Below are 19,160 nucleotides of genomic sequence, written 5' to 3' on the forward strand. Positions count from 1 at the left end.
GCCTCGCCTGAACTTCGCGGAGCACCTGCCGATGTTATTAGCGTGTCGCAGGTGCACCTTGGCGTGTCGCGCGTCGAACGAGCGGCATTCCATTCCGCGCCCCGTCCATGCGACGGACCCGCACCCAGGGGAACGTTCTCTCCTCTGCTCCCAATCTCTCTCTCTCTTTACCCTCTACGACGAGAGAAAAACTCGCACGGGAGCACCTTATTGTCCCGCGAGAAGCCTCGTCAACTTCGCGCACGTCATCAACGTCCGCAATCTTTCTGCCTCCACTTCTTCACCCATTCGTCCCCCCCTCGTCGGCGTCTGGGAACGCGCGTTGCGGCGACAACTCGAGGAACGCAAACGCCGGGAAGAATGCGACCCGTTAGGAATCAAGAAATCGCTAATTAGCGTACTCCGGTTCAGCCGTTAGACGCCCACTCGACGAAGGCTTGAATCGAAAGCCTCTTGTAAAGTCTCTTTCACGGTCTTAGTTTTTTTTTTTTTTTATTTTTTTAATTTTATTATTATTATTAATTTTTTTTTATTTCTTACAAACCGTTATTGGACAGAAATGTTGCGAACATCTCGGACTTTGCTTGCAATTTTTAACGGCGCGGTCGTTTTTAATACTTTGCGTGGACGCGTTATTTCATTCATCTCTTTTGCCTGTCTAGACCACCGATTGTAAGAGCTTCGCGCAATTTTCACGACAGCGATTTTTTTTTTTTTTTTTTTGCTCCCGCATAAATTTTGCAAAGCCCGACTTCACGGTTACGCGAGCGAGAATCCTGCCGAATCTCGTGATGATCGATCGGACAGTGTCGAAGTCAACCTTTCTCACAAGCTAACGCTTTTTTTTTTTTTCTGATTGCAGTAAATCTAGCGGACAACGGCAGCCAGAAGGTGGACATGACACACTTCGACCTGCTGAAAGTTCTCGGCACTGGAGGTGAGGGAATTGTATACTTTGACGAGATGCTTGTTTTCTGAAACGCATCCAGTAACGACAATATTATCTATATCTTTGGAAAATGTTTTATAACGTCGATAATCGATAATATTTGAGCTATCCGTAACGGTAACAGCGTCCGTCGTCTCTAACGGACGTCGCGATATTTATACCGTTACGGGTATATGTGAAATTTTATCAAAGTTCTCCGTATACGTGATACACATAAATCAATTCTTGACTTTAGATTTCTTTTTTATTTTTTTTTTTTATAAATATACTTCCACGCCTTTCGCAGGAAAAATCCGCATTTATCTTGATTTTTGTTACTAACGATAGCGAACCGCGACACCAGGCTTTTAATACTGATCGTTTCGTTTCTTTTTATAGCTTACGGCAAGGTTTTCCTCGTGCGAAAAAGAACGGGCACTGACGCCGGGCGGCTTTATGCCATGAAAGTGCTGAAAAAGGCCTCCATCGTGCAGAAGAAGAAGACGACGGAGCACACCAAGTCCGAGCGGCAAATTCTGGAGGCTATCAGGGACAGCCCGTTCCTGATAACGCTCTATTACGCGTTTCAAACTGACGACAAACTTTGTTTGATCTTAGGTGAGAAGGCTCGAAGAAACAGCGAAGCTAAAGACATATAAATAAATAGGAGAGAACAAGTAAAATGAGAATAAGCAATAATAGAAAGGCTCGCGAGTTAAATATGTAACAGAAATTTGAAGAAATGGAAATAAGATGTGGGAACTATTATCTTTTCTTTGCAAAATTATGTTTTAAAGCCTCTATTAAATAAATTATTTATGAAGTTTACGCTGAGGGAAAGATTCATACGTTTATATGCGCAAAATTTTTATTACGATTAAAATAAGAGGTGATCTCTTTCTCTCGCTTGCTCTCTCTTTTATTTCATTCGTCGTTTTGCGTATTGCATATTGCAAATGACGCCGCAGCGGTGAAAAAAATGCTTCGTTTGATTTTTTTTATGTACCTGAGAATGTACTTGGATTGAGCAAGATATTCTTCTTCTTTTTCAGAATATGTCGCCGGCGGTGAAATGTTTACGCACCTGTATCAGCACGACTGCTTCACGGAAGACGCAGTACGATTTTATATCGGCGAAATTATCTTGGCACTAGAGCGTCTTCATGACGTACGTATTAATTGAATAATCTTGTATATACGCGCGAGCACGAACAACGGGATTTGCGTTAATGAGAAAAAAAAGTCTGCGATGAACTGAATAGGAGATAAGCCGAATTAAATTAACATGATTTCTGTCTGTTGCAGCTTGGCGTGATCTATCGGGACATCAAACTTGAGAATATACTCCTGGACAAAGAAGGGCATCTTGTATTAACAGATTTTGGTCTTAGCAAAGAGTTCCTACCGCATGAAAGAAACGGCAACGCGCGTACTTATTCGTTTTGCGGAACTATCGAATATATGGCACCGGAAGTGGTAAAGGCAGGCCCGAACGGCCACGATATCGTGAGTTGAAACCTTTCTATCTCTTTCCACGTTACCAAACCCGCGTGTTATTTCATCCCGGTATCCGCCTTTACAGTACCTTTTCTCGAATGACAACTTAATGATAATTTCAGTTCTGCTTTATCTTACAAGCTCTACAATTAAATTTATATAACATATAAAGTTTTTCTTTTTGTGTGGAATTTAATGGCTTTTTTTTTTTGCTTTATATAGATTTGTATCATAGTTATATTTAACAATTGAATATTAAAAGTACAACTTAAATGTTCAGAAAATAAAAGATATAAATATACTGAAATATATATATATAAGTATATTAAGAAAGAAAGAAAAAAAAAAAAAATGATGCCAGTAATGCTATCACGTACATACTCGTTTAAAAGTATTACAATTGAAATGGCGTTCTCATAGGCCGTCGATTGGTGGAGCGTGGGCGTGCTAACGTTTGAATTACTGACCGGTGCGTCGCCTTTTACTGTGGAGGGCGAGAAGAATAACCAGCAGGAAATCTCAAAAAGGATATTGAAGAACGATCCGCCGCCCATGCCGAGCCACCTGAGTGCCAACGTGAGTGATTTCATCACTCGCTTGCTGGTCAAAGATCCAAGACAGAGATTGGGCGGTGGACCGCGCGATGCTAAAGAACTCAAGGAGCATCCTTTCTTCATGGATGCAGCACCGACCTTTACCTGGGAGGGCTTGGAAAAGAAACAAATTAAGCCGCCTTTAGTTCCAAAAATTACGCATGAATTGGACACGAGCAATTTTTCAGACGAATTCACAAAGATGAACGTTGCCGTCGACAGCCCGGCGGTCGTTGATGGTGACTACCCTGATAAACATTTCCGGGTAAGTTTTATTTCATTTTATATTCGTCTGCCGTTACTCTGAATAAATAATGATGCCGCGAGTTTTATCAATTGTTTTAAAAATCGTGTACTTGAATAATTTTTTAATTTTTATTTGAAATGTCCAGGGTTATTCGTATGTAGCGCCTTCGATATTATTCACCGACAATGTGGTGAGCAGAGATATCTTCGGTGGCGAGGAAGGTATCAGCTCGCAGCGGCCTTTATTGTCCGATCTGCTCAACACGTGCTTCGAGGAGTCCACCTTCTTCCAGACGTACGAGCTAGACCAAACGGGACCAGCTCTGGGTGACGGCAGCTTCTCGATATGCCGACGGTGTCGTAACCGCAAGACTCAGCAAGAATACGCCGTGAAGATCGTCAGCAGACGAGTGGATTGCAGTCGGGAGGAGAGCCTATTGCGTGCGTGCCAACGTCATGCAAACGTAGTGAAATTAATAGATGTCCACCATGATCGACTTCACACGTATATCGTGATGGAATTGCTCTCGGGCGGGGAATTGTTGCAACGGCCACGGCCGTTCTCGGAACGGCAGGCGAAACGAGTGATGCGACAATTGGCGTCCGCGATACGATACATGCATTCACGTGGCGTGGTACATCGTGACCTTAAACCGGAAAACATCGTGTATGTGCACCCAGGTGAAGATTCGTCAGTAAAAATTGTTGACTTTGGATTTGCTAGGATGAAAAACAGTTGCGAACCTTTGCACACGCCCTGTTTTACTCTTCCATACGCTGCGCCGGAAGTCGTGGCTAATCAAGAATACGACGAGAGTTGCGACATGTGGTCCTTAGGAACTATTCTGTATTTTATGTTATCTGACAATCCACCTTTCCGCACGGACACTCCCAATGTGGCTATGCGTATCAAAACTGGTGAGATTAATTTCGATAGTGAAACTTGGAGTCACGTATCTTCCGGGGCAAAGCAAGTGATGAAAGGTCTGCTGATGATCGATCCTAACAATAGACTCACGGCAGCTTCTCTGGTGTACCATCCGTGGTTGACGATGCACGACACGACGATTCTTCCAGTAACTCCTTCCAGTAACGTTCCTGACACAGTTCACGCGGACAGTGCGGCAGCTGCTAGTTCAACGTCAATTCACGAACGCGATGGCTTTCGATTGCGTGCGGTTGACGCTGCCAAACTGGCTCAGCGTCGCAAGCACAAACGTTCCAATTCCAGTTCCTCGACGTCGAGACCGTCTTCTTCCTCTTCCTCGAGTCCGTCGTCAGTACAGTTGTTGCATCTACCAAGCGCCACGGCAAGCGCTGCGAACACTTCCACTTCGTCGCCAAACCTGTTTGACTTCAACGACGAAGTTGTTAACGAGTACCTGAGTTCTCTGTCTTCTTCTTCCGACTCAAATTCCTCGATAAGACTCTCGCTCTTACAAGAATTGGAGCGCACCGCGAAGAAGCGAGTGAAACGCCCCGCCGACCATGAATCGACGTGTCAACCGGTGCCGACGAAAAAGCATCGACATCGACGTGACGTTGACAGCGAGACAAGTGGGAGCAGTAGTAGTGGGCCAATGACGCGATCGCGGAAACGTAAACTTGAACAGATAATAAATTCGGATAGAGATATAGGTTCTGACAATTCCGCGGAGTCATTCGAGTCATCTTCGCAGACCGCGCACGACGAAGAGGACGTTCATAGAAGACATAAAGCTGGCAAGCGGCCCAAACGTATCGCTACGATTATAGTCGAGTAGAATTTCCTTACTTATGCTTGGTTCAGTAACGCTCCAATGAATTCACACCTTGTTTCCTATGCATTTTACACGGTACATAACACCGCTGCCTTCTGCGTTTGTGTTGGACGTGAACATTGCGCATCATTCCTATCTCACCAGAGTTTAGAATATCGTATATAGACGTATAATTAACTATAACACGATTATGCCATCTCATCTTCTCTAAATCTTGGTCCATTTTTTATCTAAATATCTATATAATTGAAAAGTGCATTCTTATATACAATACTAATTTATTGGATAATAAATTCCAAAAATAAACGTGTGTAAAACGATATTATATCACTGTGGTCGGGGTTTGAACAAAGTCAAGTATCAACGTTTCTTCGCGAAAATTTATATTACGCAGTACAGAATTTTATTTTTATTACTGCTATCAAAAAATAGAAAGAAAGAGAGGAATGTGAATAAGACGATGAATTGTTTTGTTGCGTTAAACTGGAATTGTCTGTGATTATAGTGTGAGGACGACAAATGTTGTAAGTTATTATAACTTATTACGCCCTACCGTTAAAATTTTCTTCCGACGTCACTTCTGCGACCGATAATCATAGGGATGACTAACTAGCCAATACGAGGAAAATTTTAGCGACTGCTTATAACGAGTGTATATGTGGTGAATGTGCCTCTAAAACTCATTTCCCTATAGGCGATTTTTGGTGATTGATCGGTACAAATACATCAACTGTTTATAGAGACGGTGTCTCATTAAGGGATTTATAGGGACCTTAACGAATCACGAATCAATTAATCAAGTTCACTATTTTAATTAGTGATTAATTGAGACAAGCTTAGAAAATTATTACTCGATAAGTTTTTAAAATTAACAATTTAAACGTATGTGCTTATATACTGACTGTGATTAAAATATCGAGTCTGATATAAATATGTAAAGTACATTGTTTTACCTATTCGTGTAATCGGCGTGGAAGCTATCAAATATTTACACTAAATACTTGTTTCATTATTAGGTATAACATGATACCAGCCAGCTAAATAAAACGACTAGTCATGTCTCTATACATCCTTGTCTACCGCAAGCTGCTACACGTGCGAAGACGTTCTTGTATAATTTAGCGCACTTTGCTATACCAGAATCACATCAAAAATCGTCTTATGAGTACATTAAAAATATTAATGTAGTAGAAATGACGCGATAAAATTATGCGAAGATAACAAAAGCAACTGTTATTACCAGTGGTACCTCAATAACGAAAAAGAAAAAAAAATACATATTTAAAAAGTACGATTTATTAAGAAAATGAAAACGATATAAATTAGGTATACTTTTACAGATAATGTTATTGAGAATAATGAAATATTTATATGACTTAATGAAAAAAGAAAAAGGAAAAAAAACAATTTTTTTGTTCATATAAATACATATACGTTAAATATCTAATTAATTTTTATAGATGACAATTTTAAAAAATCACAATTATTATTGATTAGAGAATAAATAGATTTGAACATAATTTATATTCAGTATTTAACGTTTTTCGCAAGAAATCTCGTCACACTTGAATGTATTGTGGTAGTATTTGCTATATATGACAGTGATTTGAGAATGATGGAAACGAATGAATTATGATAAAGCTTTCAGATTGCAATGACACACTGAATTAGATTTAATTAAGCCAAATTATTGCAATTTTATGATTCAGTGTGGTTAATAATATATGAAGTTTGTGATTAATTAACTTGTTATAAATTTGGAAGCTAATTATCAACTTATGTGAAAGTGAAAGAATCAATTTTTCAGCGAAATGTTAATTATCTCACATGTATCCCCTTCGTCGTTCATAATACATTGTTTCAAGTTTCTAAAACAAATGTGAAAAAGAAAAGGATTTCTTTGCCACACGACAGTTTTGACTTACGAAAAGGGGATCTATAAAAAAAAATAGAACAATATATTTTCGGCCTTAAATTTCTTTTTACGTTGATAGATAATGCTGTGTTTATACTAGTGAGACGATTAATCAATGTGTAATAATTGCTGTGAGAGATGAAGTAACAAAATGGTAAAGACTGAAACGCGGTTGTATATCAACTCAGGGAACAGACGTGTTAATTGAGTAAAGTTTTGTGTTATCTTGTACGAAATAACGTTATGCAGACAAAAAAAGCATGCGTACATGCTTCTACCAAAGATGACTGAAGCAACACTCCTTTGTTAAACCAAATAAAGTACGGTATGCAGAAGGAAGCTATACGTGAAATATCGAATTTATAATATGTATATAATAGTTATTATTATATATATAGATATCTGCAAAGATAATGTGACAGATTATATCTATATATTTAATATATCATGTCGATAGAGATTCATATTCTTTAACAAGACGAGATATATACATTTATACATGCGCGCGTGTATTATACGTGTGTGAATAATACATTGCATATATATATATATATATATATATATAGTGTGTATATATATATGTATATGTATATACACTTGTATGTCATATACAAAAGTGTGGCTGATGTATGTGTGTTTGTATGCATGTGTGTAGAATCATAAAAATCAGTTAAAAATTGTGAACTTTATAAGTTACATCTGTTGCCTGAAGAACAAATTTTTTTCTAAGGATATACTGTTATGTTAAGAACACTGTTTCAGGGTTTCAAAGAACGTGTATATACATATATATGTGTATATATAAATATTAATATAAATATATATATATATATGAACAGTTATACAGAATCGAAGCTTGTACCATATAAGAGTGCTGTTCTGTTGCTATAAATACGTAAAAGAGACACCTACCTTTGTTACCACTGGTTGTTAAACTATATAAATATAATGCAATATTTATTTATAAAACTTTGTTTTTTTATTTTAATATAGCAACTGGACATTACCGAACGCTTTAACTATGTTAAAGAAAGCTATTTTACATGTATATTAACTCGTCGACGAACTACGAATTTAAGCGATTTGATTTATAATAATTAATGCTTTTTCTTTTTTATTTTGTTTTATTTTGCTTTATTTTTTATTTTTTTTATTTTCTCGGTCATTTAAATGAGTGCGTGATTAAATTATCATTTTTCTTTCATCGTAATTGAGCATTAAATATTGTTCATTTGGTTGTTAATGTATTTTTTAATAACGTATTAAGATCAAACATTCGGAGCACGCACGTTATTTGCTTCTCAACATTAAAAAAACTGCTTTATTTAATAATTTTCAATAGTGAACTAATAGCCAATGCAGTTTGTTGCTCGAAAATTGGAACTGTTAAAGGTTGAAAGCACTTCTCGATGATTAATTTCTTCCGCTTTCCTCTACACCAGAGAGCCCAACTTTCTTCTATCCGACGGCAGCCGAAGCGCAGGCTTTACACGGACGAGCCTCTGTATCTGTACGTGTGGAAGCCACGATTCCGAGTTGGGCTCTGCTCTACACGAGTTACGCACGTCACGATGTCTGCACCGGTGAAAAGACGTGAAATCGAACGAAAGTTGAACAATGACGAAAATCCTGCCTCGTCCAGTAGCGAAGACGAGGAATATGAGATTGCGAACGAACAGGTGAGAGATGAATTTAATTCGAAGTGTTCTGTAACTTGTAGCAGCCGAAAGGTTAACCTCAATCGGCGAGCATGTGGCCGTCTTTCCTCGTCTTTTCATTTATTTGATTGAACATTTGTTTCGTTCTAATGCATTCGATTGTGAAATCAATGCGTTATTAACGAAAACCCGTTGTCGAGATACTCGAGATTATCTTAATAAAAACGATTTAACTTGACATGGGTTATTTTAATTTATTAAAAATTTATTGTATTTGTATATTACCACGTGGAGAACATCGAAATATTTTACTCAATAAGTACGTAAATTTTAGGAAATGGAGTTTCAAGTGGACTTTGAAGGTCGCAATCCACAAGATCCAGACTACCACGGGATTAAAACGTTGTTACAACAACTTTTTCTGAAAGCACATATTGATCTTGGTGGACTCACCGATTTAATAATATCCCAGAATTATGTAGGATCTGTTGTTAAACAATCGGAAGACATGGACGATTCTGACGATGATGAAAATAATGATAATGTTAACGAAGTATTTGGAATTACAACTGTTATTAATGTCTCTGATAAGCAGGTCAGTAAGTTTATCGCGATATATGATCATTGTCGAATTAAAGAACTTATTAATCTCTGTTAATTCCTTATTTAACAGAAAAATTAATTCTTTTTAGAACGTCTTGTGCATACAGCAACTGAGGGATTTATTAAAGCAGTTAGCAGATGAACATGCACCTGACTCGGTTAATGCTATGATAAAAAATATATTGGAAAACGACTCGGCGCAATTAGGGTTACTCATTAATGAGAGATTCGTTAACATTCCCGCCAAGATTTCAGTGCCATTGTTTGAAAATTTGATTTCCGAATTGAAACGTGCCAGTAGTAAAAATATGCCATTTAATTTCTCCTATTATATACTTATATGTAAATTATATAAGACGGAAGATAAAAAGATCGAGAAAAAGGTGAAAAGCAAGAATAAAAATACTGGTAGTGAGCCGTCAATATTGTGGAGTAATCCGGAAGAAGAATTTTTTGCGGAAGAGGCAATTGTTAGTTTCGAATTTTCTGTCGAAGAAGAAGCGGACAGTGGTTTATCCGGAAAGTGGACTGAAACTGATGACGAGATGATACCCTACAGACGAGTTTTACTTTTCGAAGCATCTAAGCTGCAGCTCGTATTTGATAAAATACAAAATCAATTTTCGTAATTAATTTTATTTGTTTTGATATTTTCAGAAATTAATGATACCGACTGGATTTCATATAAAACTTTCTATTTATATGCTTCTTAAAGATTATTTTTTATATAACCGCGCGTATATAAAGTTAACAAGCATATAACCGCGTATAGCAGAGATATGTTATACTATGCTCTATCTATAATATATCTTTTGTACAATGCTTATGCAACTGTTTCCTACTATTTCTAAAACCTTTCCTTGCACTTTGTTTATTCATTTGTCTTTATTTTTCTTAACATGTAATTTACAAAGTGGCCATCTTGTATTAGACCTCGTCTGGCTTATGATTTTCATATATAACAGTATAAAAATTATTTTTAGTCTAATAAATAGATTTTGTATAGATTTAGATTGAGCAAGACAGATCTATGTATAAGGGAAAATGTGCACATAAAATATTAAAGTTGTAAAATATTCAATGAAATAATAGTAACGATGATATAATTTAGCAAATTATTTAAGAGATTTTGTCAAGCTTGGAATCGTAAATTATGTCGATTCAAAAAATTTTAATTACTATGACGTATCTGTAAACTTGATTGATTGCCTTATTGGTTTGGCTCTTCTTCTCATAGTACCAAGGATACTCAACATTTCCGAAACTGCTGGCGGCTTACTTTCTGCTTCTTGTCGTCTTTTGCGTTCTTCTTCTCTTTGTTTCTAAAACCAATGTCTTGCTCAAATATGCATATTAAAATCAATTAAAAAAAAAAAACTTTATTTCCAAAAATATATTTGTTCGAGAAATAAAAAAAAAAAAACAATTACGAAATAAACGATATCTCAAATTTTTATCCATATGATGCATTCCAAGTAGTTATAGTATATTCTGACTTACGTCCGTATGCTTCAATGTGAAACGTCCACCTTTAATTTGATTAATAATATCGTCGATGGCTGAAAATAGACATATGTGATATTCTAATGTGTAGCTTTTATACATTTTTATATAATAAAATTAATTTTTATCAACAAGATTAGAATATTTATAGTTACCGGGTTGTTGTGCGACCGCGGGTGCTTTTTTTGGCGTGATGCCAAGCATATTTTCCATATCGCTTACAGCTGAAGTCAGTCTTTCTTTGGTCAGCAATTTTATCGACGACTGACCATTCATCAACATCGGCGGTGGTGGAGGAGGCGGCGGTAACGGTGGAGGTAGCGGTTTTGAAACTTTTTCCTCTAATTCTCCAATTTTCCTTTTTAAACTATTCACAACGCTCTCCAACTCCTCCACCGATTTTTCAGCTCTCTCGGCTCTGTGCACGACTACCTCTAATTCAGACTCCGCGAGTTTCAACTTCTCCTCTACGATTTCAAATTCTACGTTCGATTCTTTCTCTTCTAACTTTTCCTGCAATATCTGTACTTGACAAGCATGATTTTGCTGCTCTTCTTCTAGTGCTCGTTTTAAAGACTCCACCTCTTGCAAGACGCTTAACAGTCTCCCGTTCGGATCGTCCACGACTTCGGCCATGAGAAGAGCGCTTTGATGCGCTAAGACATTTCGTTCTTTCTGAACCTAAATAGGTAACAATTTAATTAGTACGATGTTTCACGGAGTAATTTAATATATTTTTAATTAAATTTCTTTTTAGCTCTTTTATCGTATATCCTGGTTCAAAAGTAAAACGGGTTTCTATTACGACAGTTGGAATACTTTTATTAAGTAGGGTTAAATAATTAAAGTAAAGACGTAACGCCGCACCCTTTCAGATTCCATTTTTAAAAGTTTTGCACTTTCCCTCTCGCGATCGCATTGCGTTTTCAGAGTTTGCACCTCCTCGGCTACCATCTTTGTGACTCTCTCCATGTTTTCCTTGTGCACTTTCATCTCGTTAATTTTCTCTTCACCTGCAACAGAAATGAATCGGTAGGTTTACGTCGTTGCATTATGTTTTTCTCACGAAATATTGGACGATTTTAATCTTTTACCTTTTTGTCGAAGGATCCGTTCCTCTTCTAGCTGCGTGGTCAGCTGCATTACTTGCTCTTGCGCTTCGAATTCCTGAAGACGCGCGGAATGAAGTTCCGTTTGTAGCCGCGCTATTTCGCCACTCAGCTCTGAAAACGGATGTTTTATTTATATCCAATTGTTACTCCTCTGATTCTGCTCAACTTCGATTGTTAGCGCGGCCGTAATAATCGCATCAGTAGTAATTGAATAAAAATTATCTCCCTGACCTTTCACCGTCTGCCTCAATTGATCCAAATCGTCGTTCGCGTCAACCTCGTCGGTCATATCCAAATGTAAGGACTCGTCCGGATTACTGTTTAAAAACTTTTGCGCCATAATCTGGGACCTTCGCTTGAGCTCGCGATTTTGCCGGTACCACTAAATGCAATAAGACCACACAGATTATAAATGATCTAGATTCATTTATAATAACTTTGACTGTTACCTGAGAGGCTTGCTGCATAGCTTTGTGCATTGCGTTCGTTTCCACGTCATATTGATGTTTCAATTGTTCATACTCTTTACACACCGCCTCGGAAACTGTAGGAAAGAAATAAAAATCGTAGAAAAAGAAAATTCAATTACTCGAATTGTGATATAAAGTTTCAAATTGGGCAAACACCTGTTCGCAATTTTAATAACTTTTGTTCCTTTTCCTGGACCTGCGACTGCAGCGAGCTATTTTCTTTCTGCAATTGCTGGAATTTCTTCTCCAAATCGGCATGCTCCTTATTTGCTGCAAAAAAATTACTCGATTACGAAACAGAATTCAGTTTTCCATCGTGAAATTACAAAACGGACATGTGTGGATAAAGTGAGTCACTTATCAACCGCCGTGATTAAATCGGACTTAATCATATCAAGGACAACGTAATTCATAAAATTATTGAGAAATGATTGATGATGTCATTTGTTAAAAAAAAAGTTATTAAATAAAATATAATTTTAGCGACAATAGAAAATTTATCAGGCAAGATGTATAACAATCTTTTTATCCATCGATTTACAATTCTACCGCGTATAAACAGTATGACTAATAGAACGTTGTTCCTTCATTTTACATGCAGAAATGAATCACACCGTAATATTAATAATTAATTACATGACATTCTCGATTGTCCGTGAGCTATTTGGAAAAGAAAAACGTGCTTTCCATTACTTATTAAATTTTCGAATTGCCCTCGCTTTGAAAATTAAAATAACAAGTTTAAGTAATTTGATCGGTATGACGTAGCTATGGCGCTTGTGTTGAATCGTTTAAGATATCAATTTGATAAAACATGAAGATTGAACTTGAAAGGTAACCAAGATACGTCCGCTTATCAAGGAGCTCTTCGGATCGCGGCAGTTGTTATCTAACAAGTTGACTCATATCGTTCACACTTGCGATTACCCATTTCGTTCTTCTGCAGCATCTGCTTTCGTCTCTTCTCCGAGTCCTCATACTTGTTCTTCCACTTGCTTTCCAAGAAGCTGTTGCTCCTATTGAGCTTGACGATGTCGTTGGCCTTGCAAACGCTCACCGGCGTGGTCTTCTCCTCGGATTTTCGCATCTCGATGCTGGAAGTCGACAACTGATTGTTGTTCCGCGACCTTAACTGCACCACTGAAGCTTCGAGCTTTTCGAAGGACGCTCTTTGGGCCGCGACATTGCCCGTGCCGCGGCCAAGCTTTTCGAAGGATCCTCTGCGTTTTGGAGGACATCTCTCCTGAGCCTTGATCGCGGTCGATATTCTCGGCACCGGAATGTGAGAGTGAATCACGTTCGGAGACGTCCTCGGCGGCTCCGCGCTCAAGACAATATTGAACTCTGTCCTATTCATGATACCTGAAAAAAATGTTAAACTTATTATTTTCTTATTTACAAGGAAAAAATTAATTATAGAAAGTGAGCCATTTTCTGGAGGCGTCCTAAGGCGCCCTTTTATCTATTTATTATTATAATTTTTTTTAATTATTTAAATAAGAAGTTTCATGGCCTCAAAGTACGTTGATATATCTTGGTTGAGAACTTGGGATGCTCGACAAGTGTTTGGCGAGTGACAAAGAAACACCAATTTCTTAAATACACGCGCTTCGTGTCGCGTCGCGTTAACATAAATTCTTTAAGAGCAACGTCATCGTTGATTCATTAAATCGTATAATCTGCAGAAAAGCGACACGATTGGACTTTTTTCGCGTAAAATAATATAAAATCTAAGAAACGGATCTAACTAATTGAGCTGATTACGGCTACGGTAGCAAAGGTTAATAATATTGAACGCTACTAAAAATTAATTTAATAATCTCGTCCTCGGGAATTAAAATAGTTGCCGCATAATAATAAAAAAACGTTCCTACATTGCAATTTAATTTAATAAAATTAAAATTGGTAAAACTATTAAAAAATTTAATTACTACAATTATTAATTATACTGCTGTTAACGATATTTATACATGTTTATTGTTTTATAATACCACGAGGGTTTGCGGAAAGATAGTCGAGCGAGCGTTTGTGATAAAATCTATACGTACGCATTCATTCACGGCGCGAAACGCGAGTTCCTGGAAGAGAGGTTTGTGCGTTTCTAAAATAGGATTCGTCCAAAAGTTTACTCCGTAAGTTAGGTTTAGATGCACGTGCTGAGCTTCGCGGGAGCGAAGGCAAATAGCTCTCCCGCGAGCCGTTTAAAGTTAATACGTCGGAATGCGCATCCCTGTCTTGCACGGCGCCGGGATCGTTAAACCGACGAAGGGTCTCATTGTCAGTCTCTTTCCCCGAAAGTCTGCCAGGTGTTGCAATCGTTCTTTTTTTTTTTTTTCCGATAAAATGCAATTGCCTGCGTCTGGCTTCCGGACGCGTGAACGTCCCCGGCTTCGTCGAGCGCGAGAGAATCGAGGAACCATGCGAAAATTCATTTGAGTGAAAACCGAGAAGGATATCCCGTCGCACAGCCCTCATCGACATCCCGGGGATGCCAATTAGCCCTTTCATTTACATTCAAGTACGTGCCCGACGTAGGAAAGGCGTCCGGGTGTCAAAATCGATAAACGGGCGTATTCTCGGAGCATGTTCTCTTAAAACGTAGAAGCCGCTCTTCGCGAACGGAAACGTGAGAGCACTTGGGACTTAATAAAGCTTGAGTTAACCAAGCTAGCTAAGTGAGATATTCATTAGAAGCCTCTGACGAATTAATTCGACCGCAGAATAAATTAATCGATTTATTATCTTTCGATTTGAATCCGATTATTCGCTGAGTTTTGATTTAATTATAGATTTATAAGACAGATATTTAAATTAATTCACCGATCGTTGAAATATATGTTCTTTGAGGCAAACAAGAATTTTTATCAGCGACCGGGGTATTTCACGCTTATCGAACGGTTGACTCTCATGATCGTTCCTTTTTTTTTATGCCTCACCTTGGTTGCAGTATAACTAGTGTCATCGATCGCTGCACAACGTTAATTTTATGTAGGTACATACGTGCATTTCTATGTATGTACACGTGCGATAGAATCCGATTAATCCGATAAGGCACGAGCTAAATTCATATCGTTCAAATTGTATCTAGAAAACATAGAAGACCGCGTTCGAGATAAACGTACCTTCTCACGCGAATTACTCATAATCCACGGAACGATTAATCAAGAATTCCTAAAACGCGCATCGCATTTAAAAGGTCAGCTGCTTCTTTTTATTTAAAACAAAGACTGCAGCGACTTCTAATTGTTGAACGCGACGAGCAAACGTATATACGTGTGTTACCGCGTAAATGGACTTCGGAGTCACGCGTCAGATCGTACGTTCCGTGAGCACCGAGGTCCTTTCACTTTACCTCTTCTGCATGAAAGTAAGACGGACCCGTTTCGCTGTACGCGCAAAGCTTAGATCTCATCCGTAGAGAGCGGGCGTACGTGAAATCTTTTCGCTAAATCGTTGCGAATAAACGATCGTTTTTCAAAACACTAACCAGGTCCTTCGAATCGACTACGATCGTGAAAGTGCCGCAAATGTCAAGGAAAAAGTTACCAATTTTTTTTTTTTCTTTCTTTTACAGACGGGAAAGCAAGCTGCACTCACATTCGTCGCACTGTCACGCGAAGTCAAGAGTTCCTCCTGGGTTTCTTAATTTTTCTCGTTTACTCGTGCGATCGAGGCTATTCGACGTCTTACGCGATCGAAACGCGGATCGCGAGGTCAGAAACTCCTGCGTGCGTTCTCCTCGACGCGCTTCCACGAGCGTACTGACTCCGCGCGTACGCGCGTGCCTTGTCGTAACGTTACATTATCTCGTGGCACCCGCCGGACTGTACGCGAAAGAGAATGCGGGAGAGCGTGGTTTCTTTAAGGAAAACCGATCCGGGCGTGCGCGCACGCATACACGCACGCACTTTCCGCGGTGCGTGCCACGCGGTAGCCTTCGGACGTGCGAGGTTCGACGTGGGTTTCGGATAACGCGATCGACGCCAGATATGTCGATCCTTGTTGAAAGAAGGCACCGTTTTTAATCGAGAAGGACGATACACGTCAACAATAAAGTTTCACTCGAAAGAAGCGTGTACCTACTTGTAAAATATATGCAAAATGCTCAGACGTCTCATGTATTTTTTAAATTGCTTCTAGTTTCTTCTTAAGAATATTAGTTGCCATTTTTGTTACGTGCCTTTAAAGGATAAATTGAAATAAGACGCGGAATGTGTGTTCAAGTAAAAAAAAAAACAAAACAAAAAAAAACATGGGTCGAATAACGATATGTTTTAGCTGTGAACGTTTTGGATGAAATTTTTATTATAGCTGATGTTGGATATTAATTAAAAAAAATTTAGAATGTATTTTTGTTATTCTAACGTAAGTTAGAAAAGGTATTAAATTATTTTCAGTTGTTTTTCATGTTATTTTCGCGTGTGCCTGGCGGTGGCTCTGAAAGGAGTTTACGCAGTTAGCAGCTGAGTACACAAAAGGCAATCCATATAGAGTTACGAGTAAAAACTCATACCTGTTGGATATTCGAATTTAACAAAGAGAAAAAAGAAAAGATAGAATTTTGTAAATCAACAAACCGAGATCTGAAATGACTATAGTAACGTTAACTAAAAAAAAATTAAATGACGAATTTTTATTAATTCGTTGCCATTATATTTAATAAATTCATTGACACGTTTAAACATAAATGGTGCAATTATAATTAAAACTCAGAACAAGCTCAATATCTGCAAGATGGACGAGTTGCGTGCTAATATTAATAAGACGCTTGAAAAATCGTGAAAAATTTCATCCTGAAAACGTTCTCCAAGCTTGATTCGTTTAATTCGCAAAAAAGTTTAAGTCCCCCGCAAGATTTCTTATCTCGCACTTGGCTTAATTGCGATAAAGATACAGGTGCATATCGTAATATATATTTCAGATACGCCTGAAGAATTCTATAGGCAAGATATTATCCCAGAAACACGACCGGGCGATTGTGCAGATCCCAGTCGCGTTTCATGTATGCAGCTGCATTATACATATGTATAGTGTTTCGTGTACATTCTGTATATATGTATATGTATATACTTGATGTAAGTGCACGATTGAGTCACTACTTCTGAATAATCACCCGGCAATTCTTCATTCTGCATAAATCGCTGCGGAAGCGCATTGTCGTCGCAGTAGAGTACCACAAAGAAGATGCAGTTTTTTTTTTTTTTTTTTATCACATATGTTACCCTTGTACATGCAACACGTCAAGTGGGACGCAAGATCTAAGGTCGGGATCCACAGTCGGTTCTTATATTTAAATTTGTCTCAAGTATAGTCTTATTTGATTTTAAACCGTTTTAAACAGAGCTGTATTATTGTCTCGAGACATTGCTCAAGATGATCTTGAAATGAGAATTGACTACGAATACCGACCTAAGATACGTCCAAGTTAAAACGGCGCGACGCGTTTCTTAAAAAAACAATACGTTTGTTAAAGTAGCTGGGAAAGAAAAATTATTTCAACAGAATCTCCTCGCGCGATTTTCGACAAAAAAGTAAAGCGAAGGAGACGCGAACGATTACGGGCGCATAATCGGCGACCTCGGCTCGGTTTTTCGTGTCTGCTGGGCCTCGAATCGCGCGGGCAGTGCTATCGTTAAACGGCTTTATTGTCTAGAATCAGGCTCCCGTTTCCCTTCGTGAATACGGAGACGTGACTCACGCTCGTCACTCGCGTAACGGGTGTCCCGGCATTCCTTGAAAACCGCCGGTCTGTATCATCCCTGCTCGAGATTACGTCGAGAAAGGCACGGTTCGCGTGACTCAGACGGCACGAAAATCCTTTCTTAACGGAGGACTTTAGAGCAGGATGCCGTTCCCTCGACGCTAATAAATGCCTCGTTCTCCTTTGAGAAATATATTTTTATTTCTTACAAGGAGGATCGGGAGAGAATTGTGACAAAGGTGACAGGGATAAACCGATAATCGTGATTAATAATCAGAGGACACCCGTGTCCATTGTTCGCTTGAAAACTACTCGCTTTACGTTGCTCGCGTTAATATGTGCGAAACTTTGCTGCTGTAACGTTATACGCTCGAGCGAACTGATTTTTGCGAAACGCTTGACCGCGATGCACTTCCTGGGGATATTTTAACGTCGAACAATGCAGCCGTGTTTCATGCCGGGTGAAATGAGATCGCGAGTACGAAGAAACATATCTCGTATCACATTTGCCTTTTATTTTATCGATTTAACGAATTAATTAACAGCGCTCGCGAAGAAATTTATGTTAATAATAAATTCGTGATTAATAAAATTTATCCCGGGGCATCGGCTTCTTTGAAAATCACGGGAAAACTTTTTTTCGTCTCTCAACAGATGTTACATTACTTGACGATATTAGTGCAACATTTCTGCGTACATTACGTTCCTTTAATTTAATTAAAATTAAATCTTATCGTAATTCATTCCCTCGTGCGCCACGCGAACAAAACTGAAGAGCCAAGTACATTTAACGAAAGAGATAAATGATAAATTTACTTCAGCGTACTCGTCTTTCTTTTTTAATGGATAAATCTTGGATTAAAAATAAAAAAATGGACAGCATACCGACAATGCTTACGTGCATCCGGCAAATTAATATTTTAATTGATATTGACGCAACGGAAATGCAATGCGCGAGCGTGACGATATTCACTCGGCTCGCGTACGCACACTTCCGGCAATTCGTTGTCGATTAAATCGATGCCGAATAAGTAAATCGTCTCGCTGCTGTTATTAAACTAATTGTAAGTCACGTTCTTCTCAATTACATTCCCCTAATTCTTCTTCATCTTTTTATCTCTTCGGTATACGCGCGAAACAATTTTTATTAAAGAAATAAATGAGTTTGCACGGT

The 19,160-nt window shown here is 38.4% G+C and overlaps 3 protein-coding genes across 4 annotated transcripts in view; 2 read left to right on the top strand and 1 right to left on the bottom strand.

Annotated features, from left to right (window-relative positions):
* Positions 1-7,908, top strand: part of LOC139108319 (ribosomal protein S6 kinase alpha-5) — a 31,918-nt gene extending 24,010 nt beyond the window's left edge. For both annotated transcript variants that reach the window (XM_070666479.1, XM_070666478.1), the window contains exons 2-7: positions 863-937; positions 1,328-1,546; positions 1,981-2,096; positions 2,234-2,434; positions 2,846-3,283; positions 3,411-7,908. In XM_070666479.1, the coding sequence (XP_070522580.1) occupies positions 863-937; positions 1,328-1,546; positions 1,981-2,096; positions 2,234-2,434; positions 2,846-3,283; positions 3,411-5,027 (2,666 nt within the window). In that variant the 3' untranslated portion in view covers positions 5,028-7,908. The remainder of the gene's footprint in view (positions 1-862; positions 938-1,327; positions 1,547-1,980; positions 2,097-2,233; positions 2,435-2,845; positions 3,284-3,410) is intronic.
* A 112-nt stretch (positions 7,909-8,020) lies between these two features.
* LOC139108332 (protein BCCIP homolog) lies at positions 8,021-10,026 on the top strand. The gene is made up of 3 exons (XM_070666504.1): positions 8,021-8,618; positions 8,932-9,192; positions 9,290-10,026. The coding sequence occupies exons 1-3, from the start codon at positions 8,349-8,351 to the stop codon at positions 9,827-9,829; spliced, it is 1,071 nt and encodes a 356-aa protein (XP_070522605.1). The 5' UTR covers positions 8,021-8,348; the 3' UTR covers positions 9,830-10,026.
* A 40-nt stretch (positions 10,027-10,066) lies between these two features.
* On the bottom strand, positions 10,067-16,068 carry LOC139108322 (shootin-1). The gene is made up of 10 exons (XM_070666487.1): positions 15,883-16,068; positions 13,213-13,647; positions 12,442-12,555; positions 12,265-12,359; positions 12,047-12,197; positions 11,798-11,926; positions 11,571-11,716; positions 10,859-11,384; positions 10,701-10,759; positions 10,067-10,522 (listed from the first exon to the last, which is right to left on the bottom strand). Exons 2-10 carry the CDS (start codon positions 13,640-13,642, stop codon positions 10,379-10,381), a joined length of 1,794 nt encoding a protein of 597 aa, XP_070522588.1. The 5' UTR covers positions 13,643-13,647; positions 15,883-16,068; the 3' UTR covers positions 10,067-10,378.
* Positions 16,069-19,160: the final 3,092 nt, after the last annotated feature.

The sequence above is a fragment of the Cardiocondyla obscurior genome, linkage group LG15 (genome assembly GCF_019399895.1).
Source record: "Cardiocondyla obscurior isolate alpha-2009 linkage group LG15, Cobs3.1, whole genome shotgun sequence".
In the NCBI taxonomy this organism is placed as follows: domain Eukaryota; kingdom Metazoa; phylum Arthropoda; class Insecta; order Hymenoptera; family Formicidae; genus Cardiocondyla; species Cardiocondyla obscurior.

Coding starts and splice junctions, on each gene's coding strand:
- LOC139108332 (XM_070666504.1), top strand. CDS start 8,349: ATGATTAATTTCTTCCGCTTTCCTCTACACCAGAGAGCCCAACTTTCT. Junction 8,619..8,931: donor ATGAGATTGCGAACGAACAG/GTGAGAGATGAA, acceptor CGTAAATTTTAG/GAAATGGAGTTTCAAGTGGA. Junction 9,193..9,289: donor TTAATGTCTCTGATAAGCAG/GTCAGTAAGTTT, acceptor AATTCTTTTTAG/AACGTCTTGTGCATACAGCA.
- LOC139108322 (XM_070666487.1), bottom strand. CDS start 13,642: ATGAATAGGACAGAGTTCAATATTGTCTTGAGCGCGGAGCCGCCGAGG. Junction 11,927..12,046: donor ATTGAGGCAGACGGTGAAAG/GTCAGGGAGATA, acceptor ATCCGTTTTCAG/AGCTGAGTGGCGAAATAGCG. Junction 10,523..10,700: donor TCACATTGAAGCATACGGAC/GTAAGTCAGAAT, acceptor CATTGGTTTTAG/AAACAAAGAGAAGAAGAACG.